The sequence below is a fragment of the Arvicanthis niloticus genome, chromosome 4 (assembly GCF_011762505.2).
Source record: "Arvicanthis niloticus isolate mArvNil1 chromosome 4, mArvNil1.pat.X, whole genome shotgun sequence".
In the NCBI taxonomy this organism is placed as follows: Eukaryota; Metazoa; Chordata; class Mammalia; order Rodentia; family Muridae; genus Arvicanthis; species Arvicanthis niloticus.
This window is the reverse complement of record NC_047661.1, coordinates 94,897,789-94,915,243: the sequence shown is the minus strand read 5'-3', so window position 1 is coordinate 94,915,243 and position 17,455 is coordinate 94,897,789. Positions and strand designations below refer to the sequence as shown.

General features: G+C 41.8%; 1 protein-coding gene across 2 annotated transcripts in view; it reads left to right on the top strand.

Annotated features, from left to right (window-relative positions):
- Palmd (palmdelphin) overlaps positions 1-14,463 on the top strand; it is a 49,391-nt gene extending 34,928 nt beyond the window's left edge. For both annotated transcript variants that reach the window (XM_076933184.1, XM_034500907.2), the window contains 5 exons: positions 5,272-5,386; positions 5,527-5,560; positions 5,678-5,788; positions 8,636-9,736; positions 14,114-14,463. In XM_076933184.1, the coding sequence (XP_076789299.1) occupies positions 5,272-5,386; positions 5,527-5,560; positions 5,678-5,788; positions 8,636-9,736; positions 14,114-14,157 (1,405 nt within the window). In that variant the 3' untranslated portion in view covers positions 14,158-14,463. The remainder of the gene's footprint in view (positions 1-5,271; positions 5,387-5,526; positions 5,561-5,677; positions 5,789-8,635; positions 9,737-14,113) is intronic.
- Positions 14,464-17,455: the final 2,992 nt, after the last annotated feature.

Sequence of the window (17,455 nt, the reverse complement as noted above, 5' to 3'; positions counted from 1 at the left end):
CCAGGCATGTCAAAAAGAGATTCTAGCCTTCCGGTTGTAACTCTATCATACATCTTAACCGTTCCCAAACACCTAATATGTTGAGAGTAGCAATTAATTAATGTCTATTCTTGAAGGTTTTCAAGGGAAGAAAATATCTTTCACCAAGAGGAATCGGACTTAGTTAATCCATAATCTATGCAACCATGATTGAGGCAGGAAAGGTGTTCAAGACATAAGCTAAATAACAAGGGACGTACTTCTCTGTATATGAGAATAGAGCTTGTGTTAACGTGTGGCACATGGAATGTGACATTAGTCAAGCCGTCTTGGACCTCCAGGTGGCAAGGATGGAGCAAGAACAGACTGTGTTCCCACCCTGCTGGTAGCCATCCCTGCCACCTAGAAAGTCTGAGTTCTCAAGTACTGCTGAATCCTAAGTAAGTGGGGCGACTGTGAGAACTTCTAGTTCTTTCTTCTTGGTCACTCTCCTTTAGATCCCCGCCGCTAAGCAGATATCCAATCTTTTAGAAAACTTTCAGAGGAAAAACAAACAAACAAACAAACAAACAAAAAACCTCTAACATTTATCTCTCCATGGTATCCATAAATAATAGACATTAGGGAGAAATCAAGACGCGATAAGAAAAACTTGAGCTTTGCACTCAAGTGGAAAACTACAAGAGAAGGTTTCCATCAGTATGTTCCTACCAAGATGTTCCTTACCATCCTGGTTGAAACCAAGGAAACGAGAACCGCGGGGAAGCATTGGTTTTTGTTTAGTTCTCACAAACATCGCGATGTATCATTAGACTGAAGACTCCTGGTAATGTGACTTCCACCCTAAGCCTTGAGAAGCTTCACAAGTGTTCATTAGCAAATGCTGTGACGGTCACCAAGCCTCCAGCCTCATTCTTATCGTATTATTCTAATAACATTTCTGTGACTCATACAGCATCACCTTATCCTCTGTCGTTTCTTCAGAGGGAAACAAAACCCAACACATGTCATGATTAGCCAACATGGCGCTGGCCAGGCAGACTAAGCACTGAATCAAAGAGAGATAGACAGGTAGAAATGAGTGTTTGATGTACACTCCATTTCTTCTGTTTCTTAGTTAAACCAAGATGGGTATTTAACATTGACCTTGGTGGGTTTTTTTTTTTAATTGGATATTTTATTTACATTTCAGATGTTATCCCCTTACCCCGTTCCCCACCCCTGCCCAGGAACTCCTTATCCCACCCCCCTCCTCCTGCTTCTATGAGAATGTGTCCCCACCTACCCCCCCCCATCCCACCTCCCCATCCTCCTCGAATTCCCCCACACTCCGTGTCCAGCCTCTTGTTAGAGAGTGGTAGGGAATCTCTGTGTACTGCAGTGTGCCTGTGTAGGTCAGAAGACAACCTGCAGGAGTCAGTTCTTCCTTCCATCATGTGGGCCATAAAAATTGAACTCTGCTGTCAGGACTTGGCAGCAAACACCTTTACTCTCTGTGCCATCCTCAAGCTTGGAATTTTTATCTATCTTGCTTACTTTCTAGGAAGTGGATATGTGTGTGGAATTCAGGAAATACCACACATATACCCACACAATATAGCTATACATACAAACTTCCAAATTTATGTCTCCAAACCCAGGATCCTCTGGGCTCTAGCTTTTACATCAAGAACCTTTGTATCACACCTGACTGTCTGAGCTGTAACCCAACCCACTATCCTCCTGCCTTCTTCATCTCCCAAGTTCAGTTACATTTGTGGGTTTCCAGTTACTCGGGTCCTAACAAGGGCAAGATTCTTTCCCTCTGCCTCCCATCTCTCTCCCCACCTGTTATCTATAATCTAACGATAAATTCTGGAAGTTCTGCCTTTTAAATATTCTCAAGACCTCATTGTTTCTCACCCTCCCAGCAGCAACCAACTTAGACTAGGTCATCTTCATCCATACTATCAACAACTAATCTCCATGCTTCTCTCTCCAGTGCAGTCTCCCATCCAAATAAGTAACCAGTCCTGACCCTGCTTAGCTCCTGAGAGTGATATGGCAACAGACCCCTCTCCAGTCCACAAACCTTCATATGTCCAAGGTCCTATATGTTCCTGCTACCTGTGTCTCCCTCATTTATTGCCTCTTTCCTTTTTACTCTTTCTGCTTTCACCTCAAGTTTTTTAGGTACCCTGCTGTGTAGACAGCATATTTTTATGCTCCGCACTCATTCGTTGTCACAAACATTTGTTTAAAGAAACATCATCTCCAGAAACAATGTTGTATGCCCTTAAACCTGGCAATCCATTATGCCTTTTTATAGAAATACTTTTCATGTAGAAATATATATGTACTTATACACACATTTGTTAAATGTATGAAATATATGTAAGTCAGTGTTTATTGCACACACAAACGTACACACATGCATACATATATGTACTTATTAATGCAAGAGATGGCAAACTATGGGCCTAGAACCCATCTAGCCCTGGCCTGTATTTTTATGGACACAAAATAGGCATGTAACACACACACACATACATGCACACACACACACACAATTGAAGTATTATATAGCACAAATAAGGGGGAAATAAATGAATGAATAACATAAACCATATGTAGACTATAAACCTGAAACATTTCACGTTGGATCTTTCACAAAACAACCCTGCAGGCAGGCCTGTGTATTAAGGCACTGTTTCCTGCTAGAACATCAACCTCTCCATTTTTTTTACTATCATATCAATACCATATAGAATAGTTCCTGGTACAGTGAATATACTGAATGAACATTTATTTTTATGTGGATGCATAAATGAATGAAGACAATGATTAGTCTCGGGTCACACAAGAAGCTGGCAACTGAAGCAAAATTCAAGCCTACAATTCTTTCATTCCACAGTAGGGTCCTGAGATTCAGTAGCCTTTGAACCTCCTTCGTTTCTACCCAGGTTCCCCTTTATATATCATACCTAACACACATACTGGGAAGAGAACGCTTAGGTGGGTAGTGAAAGGAGACAGGACAGTGTCATAGAATGGACTCTTGCCTGCCACCTGCCACATTCAACTGGCTTTCATCATCATCATCATCTCTTCCAGCTTCACCTAACATCTGAATGAAACACGGCGGGTATTGTTATTCTCACTACACACATTGTGAAACTGAATTTTGCAGAGGTTAAAGAAATTTACTATAATTTGTAGCAAAGACTACAGAATCCAGATCTACCGCTTTTAGTAGTTTTCCACTCTACCAGAGCAGACCAACATGCATTTCATAATTCAGCACACATTTTATAATTCTGCTGATGGGAAAATGCTACCGGAGACCTGGAGGAATTTTTTTTTTAACGGCAGGCATCTCCTAAGAAACCAAGGGTACTGTAATTCACTTGAAGTTGTATGATGTTCAAAAATACTCCTCAGCTATAAATGGCCTACAAATGGCCACAGGCAGCATCAATATCAGACCCGGAGTGAAAGCAATGAATAGAATGGCAAATAAATAAATAAATAAATAAATAAATAAATAAATAAATAAATCACATCCTGGGATTTTTAATGGTATGACAATGGCCTAAGATTCTGGAGCAGTCAGGTCCATGGCCATCTTCAAGAAGGAGGTCAAGAGAACTGACAATTTATGTTTGCTGACATGAATACCCACAGCTGGTGTCTCTTGGACCAGCTGCTGTGTCAAATCAGCGGTCCTCTGAGGCAGCTGACTTTCGAGTTCAGAGAGTCTGGCAGAGATTACACGTGTTTCATGGCTGGAACAGCCAGCCTTGGTAACTGCAGCTGCCAGGTTCTGTGCAATGATGCAGAGCAGAGGGTCCTGGAGCTGATCCGAATGCTGGTATGAGTTCAGAGTATGTGTAACAGTCCATGAGTGTATTTCTTTGTCAGTTCCTTTGCGCCTTATCAGGCCATACATATCCACTATCACAACACAGAAAATGAGACCATTATATTAGGATTTTTGTCCATTTGTCCATCTCTTCAGCCTACTCAGAAAAGAATACAGTGCTCAAGGAGCTTAAAACAATGTCATTTCTGATGTTCAAATGTACAAGGGCCAGGTGTGGTGGCACATTCCTTTAATCTCAGCACTCAGGAGGCTGAGGCCAGCAAATCTATGCAAGTCCTAGGCCAGCTTGGTCTTCACAGGGAGTTCCCATACAGCAGTGCAGTTGACTGCTACAGAGTGAGACTATGTCCTGGTTTTTGTTTGTTAGTTTGTTTTGGGGTGAGGGTGTATGTTTGAGACAGGGTTTCTCTGTGTAGCCCTAGCTGTCCTGGAATTCACTCCGTAGACCAGGCTAGCCTCAAACTCACATCCCTCCCTCCCTGATTTTGAGACCACGTTGTTTGTATCTCAGGCTAGCCTCAGTCTTCCTGCCTCAGCCTCCAGAGCTCTGTAATCAAGTCTGTGCAGCCACATTCAGCCTAAGGAGCCTCTTTATGGAATAAATCATTCTGGTTTGTGTGGAAGCAACCTTGGCCACTGCCGCAAAGAAAATGAGACCAAAGCTGAATGCTTCGCTAACATGCTTGTTAGCCTTCTCATCCCTGTGACAGATGAGCAACTTAACACAGGAAGGACTTATTGGGATTCATGGCTTGAGAAGATATGGTTTGTAATGCCAAGGAGAGCACAGAAGCAGAAACAGCATGCAGCAACTGATCATACTGAAGACAGAGATGGGAGGATGGGAGAGAGAGAGAGAGAGAGGAGGAGGAGGAGGAAGAAGAGGAGGAGGAGGAGGAGGAGGAGGAGGAGGAGGAGGAGGAGGAGGAGGAGGGGAAGAGGCAGGGGATGGAGGGAGAAATGGAGAGAGAGAAAGAGACAGAGAGAGACAGAGAGAGAGAAATTGGTGCCCAATGAGCTCTTTCATTTTTCCATCTCTATTCAATCTGGTCCTCATTCCTGGCTATTGTTGTCTCCTCATCTCAGTTAAATCTCCCCAAAATAGCTCTCACAGACAAGCCCAACAGTATGCTCTAGTACTGTCCTGGGAATGAGTTGACCCGATTGATCATCAAAATTAACCTTTATAGCTGAGAAGTCCCTGTGTAAAACTAAATAAAATAAAAGTAAGCAGACTTAGATTAAAAATTGTTCAAGTGTTGGAAACCTTCTGTGCATTAGGTGTGGTGCCTGGTGTGGATCTCTGATGCTCAGCCAAGGCCACATGCATGGAAGATGTCTCATATGAGTCTGCAGATGAGAAAGATGCATCTGAGTCCCCTGCATGCACCGCATTAAGCATTTAAAAATCTATTCTTTTTTCATGTTAGGCTTGAGAAAGAGATCCAAGATCTTGAGAAGGCTGAACTGCAAATCTCAGCCAATGAAGAGGCAATTCTAAAGAAGCTAAAGTCGATCGAGAGGACCACAGAAGACATAATAAGAGTGAGTCTAACTCGGCTTAAAACTGTGATTCCCTCAGAAGAATCCACAAACACTACACTTCATAGTCCTACCAAGTATTTCTATATGCATATTTTTATTTTTTTAAACTAATCTTATTATGGAAATCTTTTATCTTACAGTCTGTGAAGGTGGAAAAGGAAGAAATCCCAGAAGGTATGTTTTTAAGCAGCCTGTTTCAGGTCGAAGCAAGGTAATTTTCATAAAATCAATGGCCTTGTTTCACCATTATTAATATCTTACATGTATTTTGAATTCACACCAACATTACAGAGTCAATTGAGGACATCTATGCTAATATCCCTGACCTTCCAAGTTCCTACATACCTTCCCGATTAAGAAAGGAAACAAACGAAGGACCAGATGACGAACAAAACAGAAAAGGTATGTGAGAACCTGCATTGAACAGCACGTTCATTTCAGGTGTCTTTAAGATTAGTGTGTGTGTGTGTGTGTGTGTGTGTGTGTGTGTGTGTGTGTATTATGTATGTATTGTATGTGTCATGTATGTATACATTGTATGTATTATGTATATATGCATTTTATGTATTATGTATGTGTGTATTATATGTGTTATGTATGTGTGTATTATATGTGTTATGTATGTATGTACTATATGTGTTATGTATGTATTATCTATACATGTATTGTATATACTATGTATGTGCATATTGTATGTGTTATGTATGTATGTACTGTATGTGTTATGTATGTATTATCTATGCATGTGTTGTATGTATTATGTATGTATATGTGTGTGTAGGGTGTGTGTGACTGTGGATGCACACAGGCCACAGCATTCACATCAAAGTCAGAAGATGACTTTTGAGAGTCAGTTCTCTCTTCCTCCCTTGTTTGAGGCAGGGTTTCTCTGTGTCTGCCAATGTACAGCATACTGCAGGCTATCTGGCCCATAGGTTTGAAACCAGTTCTCCTGTCTCTGCATCCCTCCTCACCTATACCATCCCATGTGGCTTACTTTTTTAAAATGTTGGTTCCTGAGATTGAACTCAAGTCATCAGGCAGCAAATGATTTTACCCACTAAGCCATATCCTTTTTTTTTTTTATTTCTTTTATTTATTTATTTATTTTATATTTTATTTACATTTCAGAAGGCCATATCCTAAGTCCCCTCGATTTCAGATTTTATAGTAAGTCTTCACAGCGTGGTTATGTTTCCACTTTAGGCAAAGGTCCATCGTACAATGTTCCCATGGCAATGGGACAGATCCTGGGGCTTGCACAATTAGGGATAATGAAGATGGCATGTTTATTCCATGCATTTTGCTCCTTACCAAAACAACCAGGAACAAGTAAGATAAGACCTGAGACACCCAAGAAATGCTTTAAAACTTCTCTGCTCAAAAATCTCTTCTGGTAGATATTGAGTAACTAAAATATTTTTTTAAGTGAAAATGTCTTTAGGGAAGGTTGGGCATTATTTATCTTCATGGGATAATGATTTTCATAAAACAGATGCGGTGAGGCCTCTGGGAAAATGATGGTTTGGCCACAGAGGAAAACTTTGGATTTTAGAATTGAAGGAGAAGCTATTCTCTGTCTGCAGGGAGCAGCCTGTATTCTCTCTACAGATATTTAATGAGTAAATACTATACACCAAGCTCACTTAGGCACATGGTAGGTATTCAGCAAATTAACCATTTAGGGAGTACAGTGCAGAAAACTGAGACAGAGATGTGAGGCGGGGAGACGAAGGACGGGAATCTTGCAGATTTAATTAGGTACCCAGGGAAAGCTACATCCCATCAGGCAACAGAGGAGACAAGAAATACAAGATGAGCTACAGGAAAATATACCAAAAGCAAGCATTCACACATTCTAATTCTACAAAGAATGCTGTTCTCTCATCTGTTAAAATTCCAGCCATGGGGTTCTTGCCTGGGCCATGAGACAGACTTCAACCCCCTGCACCCTCATCCCCCCAACCCCTTCCCCCTTCACCAGTCACCTCCGGGACAGTTCCTATTGCTCTATGTTAAGCCTTCCATCTACTTAAAAGTGGTAATAAATTAGGAAGATAAAAGGGGGGTGTCTGGAGAGAGGGGTCAGCAATTAAGAGCAACTGCTGATCTTGCAAATGACCTAGGTTCAATTCCCAACAGTCACATGATAGCTCACAACTATCTATACAACAGGTTCCAGGAGATCTGAAGCCCTTTTCTAAATTCCTCGGGGACTCAGCATGCACATGGTATGATATGCACATGATATGCATGCAGGCAAAATACCCATACACATAAGATAAAAGTTTTGGTTTTTTTAATTTTTAAATTAAATTCCAGCCTCTGCACTAGTTACCACGTCTTAACTTCCTCCACACTGGGAAGACCTTAGAACACTGCACAGGGTCAGTAGGCAGCTGAGCTTCCAACAAGGATGAGCTTAACAAATTGCACTGCTAGGCACTTCACCTGCTGCAGCCTACACTGTGAGGTTCTTCCTAAGTAAAGAGATTCTCCTTCATAAGTAAGCAAAAGTGTATAAGTCTGGCTGGTTACTTCTGTATGGATAGGGGTATCCATGGATAGGGGTATCTTTTAGTTCCCTTCAAAAATACCACCTATATGGGTTTATTTCTCTTACTGACTCCTTCAAATTATTTTTCCAAAATGTTACACTTCCTAAGATTCCATGTTACTCAGAGTCGGTTGCTTTAGAACTAATTGGTAAAACCAGAAAAAAATTAAAGATGTATTATATGTGTATAGGTGTGTGCCTGAATAAGTTTATGTGCACCATATTCATACAGGTGCCGTGGAAGGCCAGAAGGATTCAGATCCCCTGGAGGTAGAGTTAAAGACAGTTGTGGGCCTCCTCACATGGGTGCTAGGAAAGCAGCTCAGGCCTTCTGTAGAGCCATCTCTCCAGCACCCAAATCAGGATTTGTGGGGAGGGTTGGCTTTTTGTTGGTTTGGGTTGTTGTTTGTTTTTCTGTTTGTTTGTTTGTTTGTTTGTTTGTTTTTGAGATCGGGTTTCTCTGTGTATCCTGGCTGTCTTAGAACTTGCTTTGTAAGCCAGGCTGGCTTTGAACTCATAGAGATTCACCTGCCTCTGCCTCCTGAGTGCTGAGATTAAAGAGTGCACCACCACCACTGGGTTAGAGGTTTTTAAATATCATATAAGAGACTATCAAAGAGTTTAAAAGTAAACAAATTAGTTTATAAGAGAAAAGGAGTGCTAACCCGTGTGTTAAATTTGTCTTTTAACAGCTTTGTATGCCATGGAAATTAAAGTTGAAAAAGATTTGAAGACTGGAGAGAGCGTAGTTCTGTCTTCAATACCACTCCCATCAGATGATTTTAAAAGTACAGGAATAAAGGTGTATGAGGACCGGCAGAAATCAGTCTATGCAGTCAGCTCCAATCAGAACACAACCTACAACGGCACCGATGGCCTCGCACCTGTCGAAGTGGAGGATCTCCTAAGACAAGCCTCAGAGAGGAACTCTAAATCACCCACAGAGTACCATGAGCCTGTGTATGCCAATCCATTTTGCCGGCCTATGACCCCACAGAGAGAAAGAGTAATAAGCCCTGGACCAAATTTTCAAGAAAGGATAATGATGAAAGCTAACGGACTGGGCAACCATGCAAATGAATCTGCGCACAATATGACCGACGGGCTCTTGGAGAGGAGAAGCAATGGTCCCACTCATACCAGCCCCACTCGGCCAACACCTCAGCCCCGATCAATGGTTCCGCAAGCGGAAGAGAGGGTCCACACCCAACAAAAGAGAATGCCAAGTCCTTGGGAAGAATCCAGCATCAGGCAGAACGAACATGAAGTTTCTCCAAGGATGGAACTGAGCCCCAGCAGAGCAAGCCCTGGGAAATCAGGACCCCAGTGTTCTTCACCCCCTTGCCAGGAGGAGACAGAAGATGTCAGATATAACATCGTTCATACTCTGCCTTCTAATGTGGATGACACAGAACCTGTAACGATGATTTTCATGGGGTATCAGCAGGCAGATGATAATGAGGAAGAAAAGAAGCTTTTGACGGGCTACGACGGGGTCATCCACGCTGAGCTAGTCGTGATTGATGACGAGGCGGAGGATGATGAAGGACAAGCTGAGAAGCCATCCTACCATCCCGTAGCTCCCTGTAGTCAGGTTTACCAGCCAGCTAAACCAACCCCACTTCCTAGAAAGAGATCAGAAGTTAGTCCTCATGAAAACACAAACCATAAATCTCCCCACAAAAATTCCATATCTCTGAAAGAGCAAGAGGAACGCTTAGGCAGCCCTGCCCGGCGCTCTCCCCTGGGTGTTCCAGTAGCTGGAGATGGGACTGAGGATCCTTCTTTAACAGGTAATAAAAATGACAAGGCATGCCACTGCTGTTTACTCATGTGACAGTCTTCCCTGTGTTAATGGATGCTCTGACTTTCCGTGTCTGTGACCACCTCATAAACTAATATGCACTGGACAGCTTTGATTAACGCTGATCCGAATTATTACCCGCAAAGCAAAGTAAGTCACACCAAAAGTGGAAAGTCTGTCTTGCTTTGTTTTCATATTGCACTGGCTGCCTTTAGCTACTGGAAATGTGTCTTCTGGGAGGGAGCAATATGGGATGAATTGGGGTCGCTGAGTAATGTGCTGATCACCAGAAACATACTTTTCCCGGCGGAACCCAATGACAGCTACTCTCCTGTGCCTCTTTGTGACTTACATTTTACACATAGGTGAACGAGTAGCCTTGATTTTACAAGGAACTAGAAGACATATATTTTCTTTGCATTTTATTACTCAGATACATCTCCTTTCTCTATAGTTTTATAGGTTTGCTAACTTTGGTTCTTTAATTTTCTACACTTTAAAATTTTTACCTTGCATCATCTATGACTCAATTTTTCATAGTCTTCTCCAACTTGGGGTAGTTATTTTTTTTTCTATTTTCTATATAGCTGCATTTCACATTCTCTATGACTTTTTATGGCTTTGTATCTCTTGAGCTATTTTAACATTGAATAAAAAGTAACTGTAACATTTTTTCTACACGCTGACAGCTCCTCCATTTCAGATTCCTTGTTATCACTCAGATATAGAGAACTATTATCATTTATAAAAAAAAAAAAAAAAGAATAAGAATCTGACAAAAAAAAAACAATTAGAATAATTGGGTTTACCTTAGCTAAAAAATCTCTAAGTCAAATCATACAAGTGCACAGGTTCTAAACATTAGAAATGGAAAGTAATTTTAAATGTTGCTAATTGAAGAATGACCACTAAAAAGCCAGTTGAACAAGTAGAACCTAATGATTTTATAGAAGTGTGTCAGGACCTATACAATTCAAGAGATTTCTTCCTCGTTGCACCATAAGCCCAATCTTGTTTTGATAATAGCACCATAATAGAGACCATTCTTTTAAGTCCTTGAGTTAGATGAACCATCATAAATTTAATCATCTGAAGGATTTCTACCCTCTTGGGAAATGTTCCCTCATGTATCTTCCTCAGAATCTGGAGTAATGTTCCCTCCCAATGGAAAGCTGCAGATACTAAGTTTCTTTTCTTTTGGAGAATTGTCCTTGTTTGCTGGTCAAATGTTTCTTTTGAAATTCATTCTTAAAACAATGCATGTAACTAGAGAAAGGATCACTCTCTATTTATGGTCTGAAGTATTGGTATGACCCATTGTTCAAAAAAAAAAAAAAGAAACCCTCCCCGTTTTGATGTTGGATTTTAGCCAACTCCTCCAAACACCCCTACTCCTTCTTCCCTAACCATATTAACACATTTACCCCAAGGAAAATGACAGGAAGTGACTAAGGTTTCCAGACAACACTAATCATGCTACTGAAATAAAATTATGAAAACAGGAAAACCTATTCCAAAGTAACAATGCAAAGTCCTGTGCTATCAAACTAAGTATCTTGTGAAGCTAATGCTCCAAATTCCTTACCCTTCATTGTGATATTGTTTTACATCTCTGCCTTCCAATTCATCACATAGATCACAGAGTGGAGGTGTTAGTTTGAATGAGTTTTAAAAATAAGTCACTCAGATTATATCAATGCTTTCAAATGCTTTTAGGGGCAGACTATCTACATTGAGAACAGAGCTAGTACATTGTACTTTTCAACATACACACACACAGAGATGCATGCATACATGCATACACATACACACAGAGAGAGAGAGAGAGAGAGAGAGAGAGAGAGAGAGAGAGAGAGAGAGAGAGAAATGCTACAATACTTAAAGACCCACAATTTAAATCAATTCCTTTATTATAGTACAGAATTCCCATTAAATACTAATAGTGATGGTAGACACAGTAATTAAGAATTGTCTCTTTTCATTTGATGTAAATACACTTATCAAAATCTTATCTCGAGAGCCATTTGTAGGAATGGGTAAGGTAGCCCAGTAGGTAAGAGCACTCATTCTACAAAATAGGGACATGAGTTTGAATCCCAACCACCCATATAAAAAGCCATGGGTGTGCAAGCATGTAATGCCACCACTGCAGGAGCAGAGATGGACGCGGATCCATTCACCCAGCCTAGCCACCAAGGTGAGCTTCTGCTTCAGGGAAGGACTCTGCTCCAAGGCAACAAGGCGTGGATTAATAGATAAGGCCACCTGATGTTCTGCTTTGGCCTCCTGTGTGCAGCATACAGTGAGTGTGTCTCACACACAAACAGAGAGAGAGAGACAGAGAGAGAGACAGACAGACAGAGACAGAGAGACAGACAGAGAGACTCTTGGAAAACTATGTAAGTGGAAACTAGTCCAGCAGGGATAGTCTAGCAACAGTGTATTTTAGTAAAATGTTCGACACTATGAAACATGACAGAAATGTTTATGTAATCTTATGTCTACCTGTTTGTATAATCGTGACATGGTCCCAACACACCCACTATTATATGGCTACAGTAAGCTTTCCGAGAGATCACAGTAACCCCAACAACAGCAACTACACAGCTTGCTTTCTTTTGTAGACCTCACACACCTATTTTTGTTCGGGCTCAGTTCTGTGATTGTAGAGATATCAATGGTACTTCGAGATGAAGAGGCAGAAAAACTTTAGCTCTGGAACATTCACACACCATTGATTCAGAAATAGCCAGTAGGGATCACGGGAGACTGAGCATGAAACACAAATCTCTCTCACCAAGTTTAAGCAGCTACAACTATGTGGCTAAGTGGTCGGAGGAAATCAAGACTGGGATCAGAGAAGAGCAGAAAAGAGGGGTCAAGAGGAGAACTGAAGGCACACTATTTGGGGGAGCATTCTTGCATTGACTGGGCATGCTCTCTCTTCACACCTCCACCTGGAATTATGACTATCACCACAGGCTTGGGAGAAAGGGATCTTAGTGCTAGCTGACTTCAGTGCATGCCCTGGGACACAGGGGAGGACTCTATCTGCAGACTCTGAAGATGGGGCGTAACTATAGGGAACAGGATTTTGTCCCTGCCTTAAAACAGACCTTTAAACAATCCCTTATCCTTGCTCTCTCTCGCCATTGGTAATGCAAGGGGCTACAAAACCCAAGAACAGCCTCTCGTGAAGCCTTGCCTCCTGCCTGATCTGCTGTGGGGCTGCAGGCTCCTTCTCAGAGGTCAACGCCCAGCAGCTTCCAGCAACAGAGCCCTCCCATCCTGCTGACTGAGCAAAGGAAATTCTCTCAAGATAGCAACACGAAGGAGTAGTCTTGGTCTTGCTGTTTGAGGTGACTTTCTTTGTCACTTTTAAGTGAAAGCGATCCTTTTAACCTCTGTCACAGAGGGAGCATGGCAATGAAAAAATCTCATGACAGTGGCAGGTACCCATCTCTTCTCATGTTTTTGTAAAAGGCCTTTTGAAGATAGGATCATTGCTCTGGTTGATGGGTAACTAATGTTTGGCATAGAGATGGGAAAAAAACATGTCTTCTTTTATTGTTTCATTAAAGCAAAATTGTACAATTAGCTAAGTGGCCGCTTCTTAGGCCATTTTATACACTAATGTAATATTACATAATTAATATAATCATTTGCTCAATGCTTTGAAAGTGTCTCACAACTTTAGGACAAGACTGAGGCAGCTACACTCAAAGGCATAATACCAGAACACCAAATGAGTATTATCAATTCCACACCTACACTTTTAAAATGCTTCATCAGCATTACAGCGGCTCAAAGATACAGCTGCCATTCAAAGCATAATCACACACTAATATTAGTTCATCTCATTTCATACATTATCATTAGTAGTAGTATTATTACATTAGTATTATTGTCATTGCCTATTCAAAGGTCAGAGAGCCTTTGGACAACCAAGCTTAATGATTTTTTTTTTTTTTTAATTTTTAATCACTAACATAGTTTGAGTATCTTTTTTTGCTCAGTGGTACAAAGCTAAGGATATGCACAAAAGACAGGCATTGATGTAAAGGAATATATCTCAGCTGAGAGTGAAAATACATGTCATCAGCCTGCACTGTTTGCTCTGCTTATCTTTCTGACCTTTGTAGACATAGGCTCCTCCTAGTTCTGAACCTACGCCTGCCCTAAGTTAACCATAGCTCATTATTTCTGCTGTCTCTTTACGCTACTAAAACAATGCTCACGCTGTTGGATAAAACCATCTGAGGTATGTTCTCAACTTTCCTGCCTTCTATGAAATGGTCATTTAGAGTAAAAATTTTGACTCTTTTATAACTTGCTTTTTTTTTTTTTTTTTAACTTTAATCTACAGCTTTAAGGATAAGAATGGCCAAGCTGGGGAAAAAGGTGATCTGAGAGCCAAGGTGCCCACCTGAATAACCTCTGAAGGAGAAGCCAAGAAATGCCTGAAAACTTCTCTTCTCGATACTTTTATTTCTTGTTCCTAAAGTCCAAAACTATGTAATTATACCCATAGTAAGTCACATAAATAAATAGTAGCCATTATTTGTTGGGGGGGGGGGAATCCAACAACAATCTAACTTTTCCAGTTACTTGACATGACTCAGTGGGGTCAGGGGAACCGGTATATTTTTATTGTATTGATACCAAAGCATTTCTAATGAGAGCTTGTTAAATTTAAGAATAAAGTTATTTAAAATACCTTGACTATCTTAACTGGTGTCGTAACGTTGCCCTAGAGATATCAGCCCTCCACACTGATATGCATGCACTCTCTCAAAATCAGTAACCCCTTAAGGTAACTGCCCACTCGTGCCAAAGATCAGTTTAGTTGACTCAGTTGAGACTCAAATGAGATTGCACACGTCCACAAGGCGTATATAACAGTTGTGCTTCTGCTCTGGGTGTGCTCAAGTTGGTTGTTTAGAAGACAATGGGCTCATTCATTCTTCCTCAAGTTCCATCCTCTGTTTAACAATTAACTAATTATTAATTAATTGCAATTAATTATTGCAAGGTGCAATTAATGATTACAGCTTTTTGTTTTGGTTTTGGTTTTGTTTTATATAATTTTTACTGGATATTTTAGTTATGTTTCAGATATTATCCTCTTTCCCCATTTCCCCCCACCCACCCAAAAACCCTCTATCCCATCTCCCCCCTCCTACTTCTATGAGGGTGTGCCCCCACCCACCCACTCCCACCTCCCTACCCTCGAATTCCCCCACACTGGGCCATCCAGAAGGACCAAGGACTTCCTCTCCCACCTATGCCCGACAAGGCCATCCTCCTCTACATATACAGCTGGACCCATGGTGCTTCCAGGCTCCCAGGCTGGTGGTTTAGACCCTGGGAGCTCTGGTTGGTTGGTATTGTTGCTCTTCCCTGTGGAGCCTCAAACCCTTTCAGCTCCTTCAGTCTTCTCTCTAACTCCTCCATTGAGAGCCCATTCTTAGGCAAATGGATGGAACTAGAAAATATCATCCTGAGTGAGGTAACCCAATCACAAAAGAACACATATGGTATGCACTTACTGATAATTGGATATTAACCCAAAAGCTCGCAATACCCAAGATACAACTCACAGACCACATGAAGCTCATGAAGAAGAAAGACCAAAGTGTGGATGCTTCCGTCCTTCTTAGAAGGAGTAACAAAATATTCATGGGAGCAAATATGGAGACAAAGTGTGGGACAGAAACTGAAGGACAGGTCATCTGGAGACCATTCCACCTGGGTATCCATCCCATGTGCAGTCACCAAAAGTAGATGCTGATGTGGATGCCAGGAAGTGCATGCTGACAGGAGCCTGATGTAGCTGTGTCCTTAGAGGTCTGCTGGAGCCCGACATACAGAAGCAGATGCTCACAGCTCACCATTGATCTGATCATGGTTACAGCTTAAGGGAGCTAGTAAAGAGCTGCCCATATTCTCAAACAGCACAAATCTGGTCCAGGTGAGTAAGTTAGAATCTTCACATTAAAACTACAAAGAAGGGTTTGAGGGCGTGTCTCAGCTGGTAAAAGTGATTGACATGCAAGCACAAATTCAGTCCCCAGAGTCCATGTAAAAATGTTGAGATGTTGGGCATGTTGGTGTTGAGGAGAGAGAGACAGGAGGATCCCTGGAGCTCATTGGTCAGACAGCGTAACCTCGTTGGTGAGCTCCAGTCCGATGAAAGGCCTTTCTCAAAGGAGGTAGATGGTGTTCCTGAGGATAACATTCTGGATGGTTCTCCGGCCTCCACATCCATGCATTAGTGTGCTCCCAAATGGGCATGTATAGCACGCCATTCACAGGCACTCTTCCAAGATATCTAATCCTGATTCGAAAGAGAATAGTTCTGTGTCAATGATTATCCTGTCCTTCATCTAACATCCTCAAGATGGATGCCACATGGGGCTGGAGAGATGACTCAACAGTTAAGAGAACTGCCTCTTCTCCCAGAGGACCCTCAGGCTCAATTCCCAGAACCCACATGACGGCTAACATTGCTCTGTAACTCCAACTTTGGGGGTGGGGGGGAGCAGTTCTTATCCAGCCTCTGTAGGTACTGCATGTGTGTGATACACAGACATAAATACAGGCAAAAACACTCATACACATAAAAATAAATCCATTTTTTTTTACAAGATTGCTTCCACTTATCTTTCCCTAGGCCTTCATAAAGGTATACATGACCCAGGTCCTCCAAGTTGAGTGACTGGCCTGTTCCCTCCCAGGACAGACATTGACTTTCCCTGCTGGGGTGCTGTATAGTAAGTTTTCTCTTGCTTACTAGACTAGAGGCAACATGAGGTAAAAGCAGGTCTTAGCAAACAAAGACCAGCATTAGCCATGAAGCATCTGTCCCACATGAGATGTTGTCAAAGGCCAGCTGTTCTCTGTCAGGACAGGACTCCTCTGCTAGCCTGGGAGGTATTGGACTACCTGAAGGTTTACATTGATGAGATACTCCCAGTATCTATTCAGTGTCCAAGGGACCCCTTCCGTTCATGGTTCTGGCTTTAGCATGAAGCAAATTATCCTTTTGTATTCCTGCCATCTTCAAGCCTGCAGTGTGAGTTTTATTTTAAATAGTCTGCAACACATGACATTAGATGTGCCTTGAAACCTCTCTGGCTTCCTGGCATGCTCCAGTGGTTGGCTGATCTTGCCTGAAATCTTTTTCTTTAAGGTTTCCAAGCTAATTACCCAAAAAGGAGCCAACCTCAAAATACAGGTCAGTACGTGACAATATATTTGTCCCAATTCAAAACTGCTATAGAGTCTAATTCATCTGGTTTTGCCCCATCATCCCAATTCAACACAACTGTGATTCCGGGAATTGTCCTAGCCCAGCTTGCCAATGGCTGTCACCATTCACTTACCACATTCATTGCCATTTGACCAGTAACTGGACTGTCTTACTAGAACTAGTCATTCCAAAAGCAGAAAGACAGACACAGGTAAGAACAGTCCTGTTAAAATGCAAAATCAAGATAGTGCTGCATGCAGCAAGACTGACTCCAAACAGAACTCAGCCTACTCAGGGCTGCCCACCATGGCTGTGGCACTGACTCCACAGCAGCATCTGCCGACCTCACTGTTAGCACTCTGGCAAACAACTTTCCCGAGCTCAGTTTCTTATCTCTCGAATGAGGTCAGTGGGTGGATGTCACATGCCCTGCAGGGTTGTCTGAGGACTCAGCAG